Source organism: Catharus ustulatus, chromosome 23, assembly GCF_009819885.2.
Source record: "Catharus ustulatus isolate bCatUst1 chromosome 23, bCatUst1.pri.v2, whole genome shotgun sequence".
Lineage (NCBI taxonomy): Eukaryota > Metazoa > Chordata > Aves > Passeriformes > Turdidae > Catharus > Catharus ustulatus.
In genome coordinates, this window is record NC_046243.1 from 8,484,135 (window position 1) to 8,497,907 (window position 13,773).

Sequence of the window (13,773 nt, forward strand, 5' to 3'; positions counted from 1 at the left end):
GTTTTACTGGCAGGTTGCTCGACTCGGCATCTAGGTTTGCACTTCCAGGGTTGGAAATGTCAGAAAATTATTCACATATTAGCCACTCCTGAGTGTAAGCCGCATTTCTGGTGTGGGAGCAAAATTTTAGTCAAAACGGTGTGGCTTGTAATCATGAAATTACTGTACTCATTCTTCCTGTTTGTCCTCCCTGAGCAATCTCTGTCCATCCCCCAGAACAGATGCTGGCATACAGAAGGAAAACTGAGGCAAAAGAACATGCAAAGAAAATTGAGTTTGTGCCCAGCCCTACCAGTCCCCGGGAGGGGTTGTGATAGTTGCATGAGCTGCCATGGTCACTAGTAGTGTGCAGGCCCCATTTTCCTGTGCTGCATTGTTCCAAGTGAAGCTTTTCCTCCAGCCATTCACGCAGCTTCTCACCTTGGTGGCTAACAGGGAGAGCACCTGCAATTTAACTTTGTCCTTTGTTCGAGTAATTACTGGTTGTTTTTTCTTTACATGGATGAATGTTATCATAAAATTTTTAACTGTGACCCTCTACTTCTCTGTCAAAGTTGGACCAAAACAACAAAGGAGCTCAACAAATTCAAATGGATGCAGAAAGGCACAGGCACACACATGATAAAATGCACCTTGTTCCCTATAAAATACAGGTTTAAAACAGTTAACTTAAAGGGAAGGTTGCCACAGCAACCCTACACATTAGCAAAACTAAAAGCAAAGGTCATTGTTAAAATTAATTTCTCCCTACAAGCTATGGGAAGCAGAAGGAAACACTCACCATGCTCTGATGCTTCCCTCGCTCACATGCTTGGAAGCTGTTTTCCCTTGCTAAGATATTTGAAGACACTGAAAGCCCTGAAAATTTTCTCTGAGAGCATCACAAAATAACAAGGGGCCAATAATCGATGAAAACAAATATTCCTCCATAAAAACCTTCCATCAGCAGCAGCAATATTTTGCTTTTTTTCCTTTGGTCACTCTTTAGCCAGCTCCATCCATAGGAATTTTTGGGAAAGGCATTCATATAGCAACCACAAATCCAGGGGGAGAGGAAATGCTGTGTTCTCGCACCCAAGAAGCTGTGAATTGGGGTGTTTTGTCCTAGGAAATGGCAGTTTCTGTCTCTGTGCCAGCAGCACAAACATCTCTGCTACCCAGGAGTGGTTTGGACTGAACTCTACCCCTTCCAGCATCTCCTGCCCACCCATTTTCTGCTTGTCTTGGGTTGTAGTATATGGATATTGCAGCCATTGTGCATCCGACCTCACTGTGAGATGGAGCAGGGACATATTTAGCTACAGTACATGTTGTTCTAAATATACACAAATTATACATAAAAAATCCTGCAATCTGGCCTACCTAATGCCTACGTTAGCACACTTGTGTAGCTGAGAAAAGCACACAAATCCTTGAAATCTGAAATAGCAGCAGCTTTGGAGTTTTCTACCCGTGAAAGACTGGAAGAGACCAACGGGAATGGCTGGGAAGGAGATTTTGCAGCCAGGAGGTGTGAGATGCTTGGAGAGGCTTAGAACCAGACTGGACCCACCACTGAGGAAGAGTAAGTCTGGCTTAGTGCCTGTTGTGGGGCTAAATGCCAAAGTCATGGCTGAAGGAAGGAGCAGGGCTGGGAAACCAGAGCTTGGGAGCTCCAAATCGACTTGGAAGGCAGGTCTGAAACCAAGTTTGTGCCCGAACTGGGCTTAGCCCAGTAGTTTAGACAGGACCAGAGTAATAGTCATGGCCATGATGATTCAAGCAGCCCTTGCAAGTCTTGCACAGCCCCCATTTGGTGTCTGCCATGAGGGTTTTCTGGGGGCTGAGCTTGTGGTGACCCATCAGCTCATCCAGCAGCTCTTCAATCAAATCTTGACCTTCAACAGCCTGGAAGGGGCCCACAGACCTCTGCTTACCCTGTGCATTTCATCCTTGCAGGTCCCCAGTGCAATGCCTCAGTGGACCTGATCGGCACATGCTGGCCGCGGAGTGCGGTGGGACAGTTGGTGGCCCGGCCCTGCCCCGAGTACTTCTATGGCGTGCGGTACAACACCACCAGTAAGAGGGGCAGCACTGCTGGGGACACACTGGGCGAGGGTTCTGACATACAAGTGACAATACACCTCTGCAAACAAAGCTCATCAACCATAAAGAAAACAGTGCCTCGGACCCTAGATTTCAGGGAGGGTCATTTGAGAGAAGCAGCTTTATAAGCAGGTCCTCCTGGGAGGAGAGGGCTGATGTCCCTATCTTGGGGACAAAGGCACAGAAGCGATCCTGTCCTGCCCTGGGAGGTAGTACAGGGGTCTGAAGCCCCCAGTTGAGCAAAGACTGGGAGACTTTGAACCTCATCCTCTCCTGGCACAGGTGACTGCACTGTCACTGCCGGTGACATGCTGGGAGTAGAGGATGAAGCCATAGCATATGAAAAGTGCCCAAAGTCATTCCTAGCATAATGTTAAGTTTCTGACCATCCAAGTGCTGTTTTTGATGAAAGAAACACCTTGCTTCTCACAAAAAAAACTTTATTTTTTCCATCCTGCACATTCTTGCAGCCATGGAGGATGGCACAGATACACAGCTCCCGCTTTGTGGTGCCTCCTGTGCTACTTTAGGAGCCTCTCTGCATTAATCGCAACTTGAGCCTGTCTCTGAGCCCTTCCCACCCCATCACCCTGATGAGGCTCACAGTCTCCCATTAATGGAAGCCGTGTCTCACCCCAGTGCTGGCATTGCCCCACTGCTGACACCAACCACAGACTCTCTGGGGTGCCTGGGCCATTCCTTCCCAATTAGCCATGACTGTCCTCACTGGGAGGCACAAAAGCTCCTAATTCAGGGAGAGAAGTGAAACTTCATTCTGCCATCTCAGCAGAGATCCTGGGCTGGCACACGATCACCCAAGCAAACAGTGGAGTGAAAAGGAAGAGTCTAACTGGTGCTGCTTCCGCTGCATCCCTGTGTGTGGTGAGGAGGTGTTGAGGGCCCCAGTGCCCAGGGCAGAACTAGTGCAGACCCAAAGCTCTTGAGCAGGTCTGAAATATTCCAAGGATATTGGTTCTGCAATTGTGACCAAGGCAGTAGCTGAGCTGCCTTCAGAACTGGCCTGATGTCAATGCCCTGCATTAGTGACAGTCAGGTCACATGCCTGTGCCCATCCCCTGTGCTCTGTTAACCCTTGGATGGGCATCCTTTCTTTCAGATAATGGGTACAGGGAATGCCTCGCAAATGGGAGCTGGGCAGCACGTGTCAACTACTCCCAGTGCCAGGAGATCCTCAGTGAAGAGGTAGGAGCTTGGGAGCCCTTGGGCTCTTGGCAGGAGGGCAAGAGACACACAATGGAGTTTTGAAAGGCAACAGCATCCAGGCCTGGAATGGCCCGTGGGAGCTCAGGGCTGAGCATGCAGCAGCTCCCAGTGATAAAGTTGCATGTTGCAATTATGATCCCTTCTTGATTTGCATTTTTATTCCCCCTCAGAACTAAAGCCATGCCTATTTCCATCCTCATTAAAAATCCAACAGGATTGGCAGTGTGAGGTTCCCAGGGTCTCTGGGTACAGATCAGCCCCGTCACTCTCCTGCAGCTCCCTCCTGACACAGCACTCAGTGAAAATCCCATCCTTCCCTGCTGGCAATGAAATAAAGGAGACATTTAGGAAGCTGAAAGATAAAAAAATGGGGATCAAGAATTACAAGCCCCTGAGTAGGTCAAGCCACCCCTTGAAGCACACAAGAAGAGATAGGAGTTTTTCATGTGCAGTTGATATCAACTCTTGTGTTTAAGGTGCTGATATCTCTTGCCAGGAATGGTTTTCTCACTCACTTAATTGCTAATTCACTGATTGGATGAGTGCCTAAGAGCAGGAGTGATCAATTAATTCAATTATCACTCACATTTCCCCTCTGCCCAAATTCATCCCAGCCTCTCAAGTGCCCCCAGGGCAATGGGGGATGAACTGAGATACAAGATTCCAGTGAGCTCGGCTATGTTCTGGAAGAGTTTCCCCAGAGGAGGGGTTGGGATGTCCCAGCACTGAACTGGCTGGTGAGCTGCTCTGGCACAAGTGGGATGTGCAACCAGGCTGGTTGGCTGTTAACCCACATTAGCCCTATCTCCATCCATTCCCATGTCCTGTCCCAGGGTGGGCTCCAACTGCTTCCTGAAAAAGGACTCAAAATTTGAGGTGTGGCTGCCAAAGGTGATGTGGTGGAGCAGGTGGGTTTGTGTGGTACCGAGGCTGCTGCTGACCCTCTGCCCATCTCCCTCACTCCCAGAGGAAGAGCAAGCTGCACTACCACATTGCTGTCATCATCAACTACCTGGGCCACTGTGTTTCGCTGGGGGCCCTCCTCATGGCCTTTGTCCTCTTCATGCGCCTGCGGTGAGTTATAAACCTGCTGCCGTGTTCCTGCGAGGTCATCTCAGGCAGGGATGCACCCAGCTCCTGTGCTTTGCCATGTCCTCCCCCACAGCCACTACCCTCCAGGCTGGAAGGATCCTGCCTGTCTCAGGGTTGTTTTTCTTCTGCTGCTTTTTTAAAGCACCTGATTATGGAGGCAGAGTGTCCTCCTTGATGCCTTCCACCTCCTGGTCTTCTTCCTCCCCACCCAGGGCATGGTCCCAGCAGGTCACCCTTGGGGTCCCAACAGAGACACTCAGCTCCACAAACAGCACTGTACCCAGTCCCCCTGCTCTGATGGTGCCTTGTTCCACCTCTCTCCAGGAGCATCCGGTGCCTGAGAAACATCATCCACTGGAACCTGATCACAGCCTTCATCCTACGCAATGCCACGTGGTTTGTGGTACAGCTCACCATGAACCCAGAGGTGCATGAGAGCAATGTGGTAGGTGCAGCTCTGCCAGGCTGAGCCCAGTCCTGAGCAGTTGTGAGGGGGTGTGAGGACCCTGGAGATCACAGAACCACGAAGTGATTTGGGTCTGAAGGGACCTTAAGGATCCTTTGGTTCCAGCCTCCCTGCCATGAAGAAGGATACCTTCACTATCCCAGGCTGCTCCAAGCCTCATCCAACCTAGCCTTGGACACTTCCAGGGATGGTGCAGCCACAACTTCTCTGGGCAACCTGTGCCAGGGCCTCACCTCACCTTCCCAGGGAAGAATTTCTTCTCTAAAATTACTGTCTTTCAGATGTGATTTTTCACATCTAAGATGTGTCTACAAAAACAACTTCAGGGGGGTGAATAGGGCTGGCTGGTGGCTGTCAGGCACCCCGTGTGTATGAGAAACATGGATTTGACTGCTCTGCTGTGGTCTGTGCTGCTTCATGCATTGTTTGCATCACTGTAGCACAGAGTTTGACAAGCTCCACATCTCCTGGCAGGTTTGGTGCCGCTTGGTCACTGCTGCCTACAATTACTTCCATGTCACCAATTTTTTCTGGATGTTCGGCGAGGGTTGCTACCTGCACACGGCCATCGTGCTCACCTATTCCACAGACAAGCTCCGCAAGTGGATGTTTATCTGCATCGGCTGGTGTGAGTGCCAGGCTTCCTCTCAGTCAGTGGTACCCAGGGTTTAGTGATGAGTGATGCCCTCTCCATCCCCTGCTCCAGTTCTCCGTGCACACAAAGAACTGCAATAAGGGTGCCAGGAGCAGGAGGATGGGATTTGCATGGACACATCAGCTCACTGGGTGGTTTGAATGTGAGAAAACCCTTGTTATGGTGTGGTTTTGTGGTGATCTTGCACTCTGAGACTCACCTGTGTGTTCCCCTGCAGGTATCCCCTTTCCCATCATCGTTGCCTGGGCCATTGGGAAGCTCTACTATGACAATGAGAAGTGAGCCTGATTGCTCTTATCCTCCATTCTACTTTCAATCCCAAATCCTGAGGGATCAGTTGTGTCAGGGAGGAAAAAAAGGATAATATTCTTCCATTCTTTCTTTTTTCCCCACCTTTCAGCTCTCTGCAGCACAAGCTCTGCCCCTGCTTATTTCTCCTTGAAAGACAAATGTGATTTTTAAGGGGGAAAAGGGATTAAACCAAATCTCCTACAACAGGTTTGCTAAATGGAGCTGGGATTTAACCAGCAGAGATCTAAATTCCCCCACCTGAGCCATTTTAACAGACACCTGCTAAAGAAGGTCTTAACAGGTACCAGAGAGTTCATCCCAGAGTGGGAAGTTGAGAGGAGCCTGTTGAGATGAATGGCAGCTTGTTCTGTTTTCCAGAGGTAGTTTTTCCTGCTGACTTCAGAAGCCCCATGCTATTCACACAGGCACTGATAGAACAACCTTCACAAGGTGCTCCCAAGGCAGGGATATACCTGAGTGAGCTCCCTGAGTGAGCAGGGTTTGCTGAGGACAGAGCTGACCCCCAGACCTATGTGAAATTATGGAGAATCATGGAATATCCTGAGCTGGAAGGAAACCACAAGGATCATAGAGTCTGACTCCTGACCCTGCACAGACACCCCAACAATCCCACCCTGTGCATCTCTGAGAGCATTGCCCAGAAGGTCCTGGAGCTCTGGCAGCCTCAGGGCTGTAGCATTTCCCTGGGGAGCCTGTTCAGTGCCCAGACACCCTCTGGGGGAAGAACCTTCTCCTGATCTCCATCGCAAATTCCGCTGTGACACAACTTCAGGCCATTTCCTTGGGTCCCGTCCCTGTTACAGAGAGCAGAGATGGGGGCTGCCCCTGGTGAGGAGCTGCAGCCCCTGGTGAAGTCTAAACTCGGTCTCCTCTGCCCTCAGCTGTTCTCATGTGGCCCCTCCACACTGCTCTCCATCTTCATGTCCCTCCTTTGGATGCTCTCTAATGACTTCAGATCTTTCTTATATTGTTGTGCCCAAAACTGCCCCCAGGACAAGAGGTGAGGCTGCCCCCATTCAGAAGAGAGTGGAGACAGTCACCTCCTTTGTAAGGAGGGTGTCCCTGCTTGTCCTGCAATAACCAGGTCCCACATCGACATGTGGCCCATAAACACTCCCACATTCACACACACACCCCTCCTTTTACTGAGTTCCCAGGGAAGCTATTCCACAATGGCCGCAGCAGTTTGAGTTGTAGTGCTTTCACCTCACAGACAGTGACTTACAGACTGTGCAAGGACAGGAGTCTATCCAGGTCACTGTCATGTCAGGCTTGTCCCTGACACTGCTTGTTCCCAACACCACTTGCCCTTGCTTTGCAGGTGCTGGTTTGGGAAACGAGCTGGAGTTTATACTGACTACATTTACCAAGGCCCCATGATCCTGGTGCTTCTGGTAAGAGCAAAGTGACCTTGTGTGCTAAATACAGAGTCCCTCTTGTGTAGGTGGAACACAGCCTCTTCTGTACAGGGTATTCCCTGTCCTTTAGCTTCACTCTGCTGGGGCTGGTTCTGCTTCCACACAGCAGCACTGCCCCTCACCCAAACTGCCCCTTGAGCAATTCTGGGCTTGGGGTGGGCTGAAGAAGGAGCCTGGAAACCTCATTCTAACAGGGATGTCCCATCAGCAGACTCCAACATGCATCAGTAGGTCACTCCATCCCTGCCCTGGCATTGTTTGGGTGTGAGTGGATGCTTTGCCAAGCATTTGCAGAAGCCTGGGATCCTTGACTCCATTCCCTGATCCTGATTCCACTTCTCTGTTCCTGGTCCCCAGCTGAGTAGCAATGCTTGATCCAAGGGTCACATAGATGGGGCTTTGTCTTTTGGGGAGGGACAAAGAAGAGCAGAGGTGGTAGGTCACAAGCTGGGGGTCCAACCTGTACTGGCGGGGGAAAGCCATGCACAAAGTCCCAAAACTGCTCCTTCCCACCTTGCCCAATGCTGAGAAAACTCAAGGGAGTAAAAAGCACCAGCATGATGGAACAAGTGATCCTGCTTCCCATTTCCTTGTCTGTTAGGCAGCCGGGCCACTACTAATTCCTGTCAATTGTGTTCAGCTCAAAAGATGCCTTCCTATTCCCTTATTAGCAATTCGGCAGCCAGGAGAGCAGTCAGGCAGATCCTTGCTGTGATGGCAGCCACTCTCCACCATAGATTCTTCCTGTCCCTCTACTTTTTCACCTTCAGCCCTTTCTCTAGCACTTGTCCTTCCTTGGCAATCTCCCAGCATACCCTGCTGCCCTGATCCCTTGACCAAACTCCTAAATCTTATTGTTCAAGTGTTTTTAAAGACAGCAGATGTCCTCTCATGGTGCATGGAAGGCAGTAGATCAGGTTCAAGAGGAAACACTCACATATCCCCTGGCTCCCCCATCTTCCCCCCCCCACCCCTTCCCTGCCATTGCAGAAGAAATGGGAGGAAGAAATAACGGGGAAGCAAACACTAACCACTGGCCCTGTTCCTTCCAGATAAACTTCATCTTTCTATTTAACATTGTCCGAATCCTCATGACAAAGCTCCGAGCTTCAACCACGTCCGAGACAATCCAGTACAGGTAAGAGCATGAGCGACCCTGCAGGAAGTCAACCTAGTAACTGGGTTCTCTCGTGATTAGTGGGGATGGGAACAGCCCCATTAGCCTGGTAGCAAGGGGATGGGACCATGGAGAAACATCTAAGAGCATCTCAAATGCTCTTTGGAGGTACATGGTCATTAAATCTGGCCAGGGAGAGTCTTGTGATGTAGAGTGTGGATGACCATTTCTGCCTTTGAAGTGAACCTTTGGGATTTGAGTCTCTTTGCAAAAGCCTGTTCTGGTGGGACCTGATGAGCTCTCCAGGCTGGGAGCTGCAAATCCTGGCATGGAGGTGAGAATTAAATCACTGCTTGACAGAAAAGCAAAAGCTGAGGAAGCAGTGATGAATCAATGCCACTCCAACACATCTTTGTAAAGAAGAAGACAGTACTCCCACAGCACAAGGCAGGAAGATTTAACCCTTCCTTGCCTGCTGAGGAATATTTTGCAGACAACGTAAGAGGTGCATGGTCAGAGCAGCTCCCAAAAGTACCTGGAATGGAAAATAATTTGGGCTTCACTTCATCATTGCCTCTGTCTGGATCATTTTGTGGGCAGGAATTGGGTAATCTCACCATGTGCTGGGTCAAGAGAAGCTGTTTTGAGATGGAAGGATGGCTTTTTCAGCTGAGAATGGAAAAATTCTGGTTCTGTTACTGGGAAATGCCAGCTTTCCTCATCACAGAGTATTGAACTGGGATGAGGGGTTCAGCTTGGGGTAAGTAAAGATAAAGGTTCTGGGAAAAGGCTGGTTGGCCCCGACAGCAATTTTGAGAGACTTTTGGTTTTCCAGTATTGGCCTCATTTTGGGAGAGTTTATCACCTTTGGGCAGGCGAACATTTTCATTTCCCGGAAATATTCTGTGGTACAGGAAAACTTGGAGAACTTGGTATGTTATAAACTGTGCACTTCTGCTTAAACCAGGCAAGGCACAGCCCTGGAGGGCTCCTGCTCACCTTAGATGATAAAAGGCTGATGTGTCCCCTGCTGCCATGGCTGCCCCCCTGGAGAAGCTAGACTAGTGAATGTGCTGTACTCTAGTTTTCCAGCTTCCGTCCTTGGTTCCCTCCAGTTTTCCATGTCGTCAGCCCATTTGCGTCAGGGACTGTTCTCTCCTCTAAGACAGAGATGCAAAATAGGTGCCAGACCCCCTCCCTGACCAGCTCAAACCCTCCAGGAATAACCATCTACTGCTGAAATCTGTCTGTTCACAGGATCTTTAAGCAAAAAGTGATGACTTGGCATAGTTCTTGTCTCCTGATCCAAAGCAATGAGGTGCCAAGCCCCAATCCTTCCCACACTCTCTATATAAGCACTATAAGTTTTCACAAACTGCACTTGTAATCTCATCAAGATATCAAATTAATTACCTGAGATACGGTTTTCACAAACTCATGTTGAAGGGTGTGAATTATTATACCCTCCTTAATTCCTTTTTAATTAAGCTGTAGATCAGCCAAGCAATCATTCCATGCCAGCTCAAGGTCAGGCCTCTACTCCCCACTGTCCTTTTCTGAGTGGAGAAGCAGAGCAGGTCCCCAGTGCTCAAACCATCCCAGTCCCCTGCCCTGGAAAATAGCCCAACTTGGCTCCATCCTCCCCCAGTCACTGGTTTTCAAGTCCCAGCAGACCAGTCCAAGCCATGCTGGTGTTGGGAGTGGGATGGGCAGGGTCCTGTAGCAGCTCAGGTCCCTGTTTTCCCCCTAGGAAAGCAGTCAAGGCCACACTGGTGCTGCTGCCCTTGCTGGGGATCACCTACATGCTATTCTTTGTCAACCCAGGGGAGGATGAGATCTCCAGGATAGTCTTCATCTACTTCAACTCCTTTCTAGAGTCTTTCCAGGTAATGGTCCTCCACACTGGCTTCCACCCCAGTCCTTTCACCATGGGATGTGGAAGAGCCCATCCTGGCTGATCCCTCATCCTGCTTCTGCCCCCTCCCGAAACCAGACCCCAGCCAGACCAAACCCCAGAGCTATTTCAAAGCTCCTGGCTTGGGGGTGCCTGTTGGCTTGTGACTCTGCTGCTTGTCTCCTTCCAGGGCTTCTTTGTCTCTGTCTTCTACTGCTTCCTGAACAGCGAGGTGAGCACAAGGGGCTGGGGTTTTTTGTGGGGATCTACATCCTTGCTTGCAAGCAGACAAGTTCAGCACGAGGCTCTGCTGCTGCACAAGGCTTGGAGGGTGTTGGTCCCTAATTCTCCATCTGAAGGTCTTTGGTGATTGGAGTTGGTGCTTTACCTCTAGCCCCAGGTACATCTGCAGCTGCAGATTTTGCTCAGACAGGAATGGCTGCTGTCTGTCTCCTATGGAGGAGGAAAATTCACCCCCAAGAAGAGATGCTCTCAGGGTGCACTTGCATGATTTGGTGCAACAGAGACAAGGGTTTTCCCCATCCCAGGGAAATCCTTCCCCAGAGTAAGCCCCATAGACATGTGGATTGCACATGGATGACAACATGTTCCAGGTTCTGATTCAAAACACAAACAGCAGAAAGTAAAGGAGCTGAGAGTAGAAGTGAATCCTGGGGCCAAATATTTGGGCAGCTCTTTCCTCTGCCTCCTCCAAATGCTCCCACACCTTTGCTGGCTCAGGAAAGATTACCCCACATTAACCTGTTTTGTTACCAAATCACATACCATTAATCCATTTTTGGCTGGAGGACTGAGAAGGATGGCTGTTGCCCCTGAACAGCCCCTGTGTGGTGATCACATGTCCCTCGTTCATCTCGTCCAGGTGCGATCAGCTGTACGGAAGCGGTGGCATCGGTGGCAGGACAAGCACTCCATCCGTGCCCGCGTGGCAAGGGCCATGTCAATCCCCACCTCTCCAACCCGTGTAAGCTTCCACAGCATCAAGCAATCCACAGCTGTCTGAGCTGGGAGCAAAAGGCCTCACCAGGAGCCGACATCCCCATGTGGGGAGCAGCTGGGAGGTGGGCATGGCACAGGATCAGGTCCTGCCTGTGGCCCCTGGCCCCACAAGGAGAGCGTGAACTCACTCGGTCATGGGACACCTGCACAGCTCTTGCCCCATGTGCTGGGCAGGCCTGGAGGACAGGACAGCTGAGATGCTGCTTTGTCATCTTCCTGGCAGCTGTTTGACCTGCTGGCATAGCAGAAAGATACAGAAGATCCAGGAGAGGTTGCAGCAGCTTTGTGCCAGCTTCATCCTGGGCATGATGTCTCATGTCACTGCCTTTATTAGGTTTGTTGACTTTGAGGTGACAGGACATTGCTGGGACAACTTATGGGGCTAATTCCCTGGGAAGCTGGGTCAGCCTTCCATTGAGCACATGCTGGAATGTTGCTGGTGGGGGGGAAGAATGCTCTAGAGGAGCCAAAGTCCTACGAGTTCGAAGGGCGTGGATGGAGAGCCCTGGAGTGATTCAAGACATTGGTTCACATGGCTATGTTTTTGTAGCACTGGGGCTGAGTCATTCCCCTGTCTCTTGCTGGGTCTCCAGATGTCCTGTAACTACTGCTTGGTCTGACCAGGTCATTTCTCATCTTCACACCAAAAGCAGGGTAAAGCAATGGGGTGGAAGAGGGGAGGGAACTCCCCTCCCATGGAGATGGATCCTAGGGTCTCTGAACAGCCACACAGAGTGGACTTGATCTGGAGGGAAGAACAGGAACTAGTTAAATCCTCTGGTCCAGCCCAGATGGATCCACAGGTCTCTGCAAACTCCTGGACTTCAGGCTGATTCCATGTCCCTGCTCAGAGGGTGGAAAGGTGAGGGAGCCCTGCAGCAGGGCAGTGGTTGGGGTCCCCAAAGACAGCTACTGCAGGCACAGGCCCTGGCTCTGCCACCTCCTCATTGCCCTGCTTTTACCTGGGCAGGTGGGCCCAGGGCCAAAGCTGCTCCTTGCTCTTGTGCAGGGGATGGGCCAAACCATCCCCACGTTGGGGTTAAGTGCCTTGGAGGAGCAGCAGCCTCCTTTCCTCCCTTCCTATCTCCCTTCCCATTCTAAAACCCCAGTTCCCTCTCTCCCATTGCCCATGTGGTCATCGAAAGCAGCTGAGCAGAGAGGTCCAACCTTTTCCTTGTCCCATACAAGGTCTGAGGATGCCCAGGCAGGGTTATGGACTGTCTGCCCTCTGCATCCCAGGAATTTTGCCATTGGGGCTGTACAGGGTCTGGTGTGAGCCCCTTCACGCTTCTGTGCCTCAGTTTTCCTACTGTAAAGAACCATAAAGGCATAAATGTTTCCCACCCTGGGGAGATTTAAGCATCATTGAAATTGCAGTATTCTATGATATCTTTGGGATATACCACAAGAAATGAATAAAATCTTGCATTTTTTTTATTTAAAGGAAAGCATAGGGAAAAACCTCTGAGTTCTTTCTTCAAACATCTGTGAAATTCAGTAGTTTGGAGTAAATTCCTCCCCCTTCCCTCCCATTTTGATTTCCTACCTGCATGTCCACAGTGCAGTCAAACTGGAAATACCCCATTTACTCAACGTGCTGGGAACAGCAACAGTTCCCAGTATGGCACAGTGACCACAACGAAGGACCATACCCTGCATATGGGGCATGTTTCAGTCTTTGTTCAAGTTCACCCAGTGTCAAGAGTCCCAAAAACTGCCACTTCTTCAAAATACAGGTGTGAAAAAGATCCCTGGAATTGTCCAATGGGAAAAGTGACAGCTCCCAGTTCTATGGACACTTCTGCTGGTGCCCTGTAAGGAGTAGACTTGTGTCTTCTGTGTCTTAGTGTCTTCGTTGGGTATTTTGGCAGGAGCTAGTAAAGATCTGCTAGCAATGAAGAAGGGGAAATGCCCCAGAGAGCTTTTTTCATCATCCCTGCAAGTAATGTTGCCAAAAAATTATGTGCTACCTACTCAATTTGGATTTTTCTAAAGTGGGGAGTTTTGGTGGAAAGAAGCTGGAAATTGAAAAGCCAAAGAAAGAAACCCAAACAAAAGCATCTGTGTTCACATCACTGTTTTACCCTTCTTCTCTTGGTGGTCTGCTCCAACTGACGTGACTTTATTTTCCGTAGCTGGAGTGTGTATTCTCTGTCTTATTTGATTAAAAATACTTAAATTCCTCTTACAAGGACTTTTGGGGTATGGTTTATCTTTTGGAAAAGACAACTCTGGCATTGTCTCTCCCCAGTTTCCATAGGAGCATCCTCACACTGCAGTGGGCTCAGCATCCCACTGGTCCAGAGGCTTTTTTGTCTCCTTTTTACCCTAAAACCATGTGCCCAGAGTGTGGAGGTGGCTCTCCACAAAGGTATCCATCTCATCCAAGAGAATCCCACACGGGTTTTCCAGACAAGTACCATCAGGATTGGAGAAAGTCTTCCAGGTTTTCCCCCTTGCTAGGTGAGCTAATACAAAACAAAAATGTGA

The 13,773-nt window shown here is 49.9% G+C and overlaps 1 protein-coding gene across 4 annotated transcripts in view; it reads left to right on the forward strand.

Annotated features, from left to right (window-relative positions):
• CRHR1 (corticotropin releasing hormone receptor 1) overlaps positions 1-13,471 on the forward strand; it is a 30,703-nt gene extending 17,232 nt beyond the window's left edge. For 2 of the 4 annotated variants that reach the window (XM_033078815.2, XM_033078818.2), the window contains 11 exons: positions 1,939-2,058; positions 3,203-3,288; positions 4,277-4,383; positions 4,726-4,846; positions 5,342-5,495; positions 5,740-5,800; positions 7,156-7,228; positions 8,305-8,390; positions 10,120-10,255; positions 10,454-10,495; positions 11,147-13,471. In XM_033078815.2, the coding sequence (XP_032934706.1) occupies positions 1,939-2,058; positions 3,203-3,288; positions 4,277-4,383; positions 4,726-4,846; positions 5,342-5,495; positions 5,740-5,800; positions 7,156-7,228; positions 8,305-8,390; positions 10,120-10,255; positions 10,454-10,495; positions 11,147-11,287 (1,127 nt within the window). In that variant the 3' untranslated portion in view covers positions 11,288-13,471. The remainder of the gene's footprint in view (positions 1-1,938; positions 2,059-3,202; positions 3,289-4,276; positions 4,384-4,725; positions 4,847-5,341; positions 5,496-5,739; positions 5,801-7,155; positions 7,229-8,304; positions 8,391-10,119; positions 10,256-10,453; positions 10,496-11,146) is intronic. The other 2 variants (XM_033078816.2, XM_033078817.2) reach the window with 2 other exon arrangements.
• The last annotated feature ends 302 nt before the right edge of the window (positions 13,472-13,773 follow it).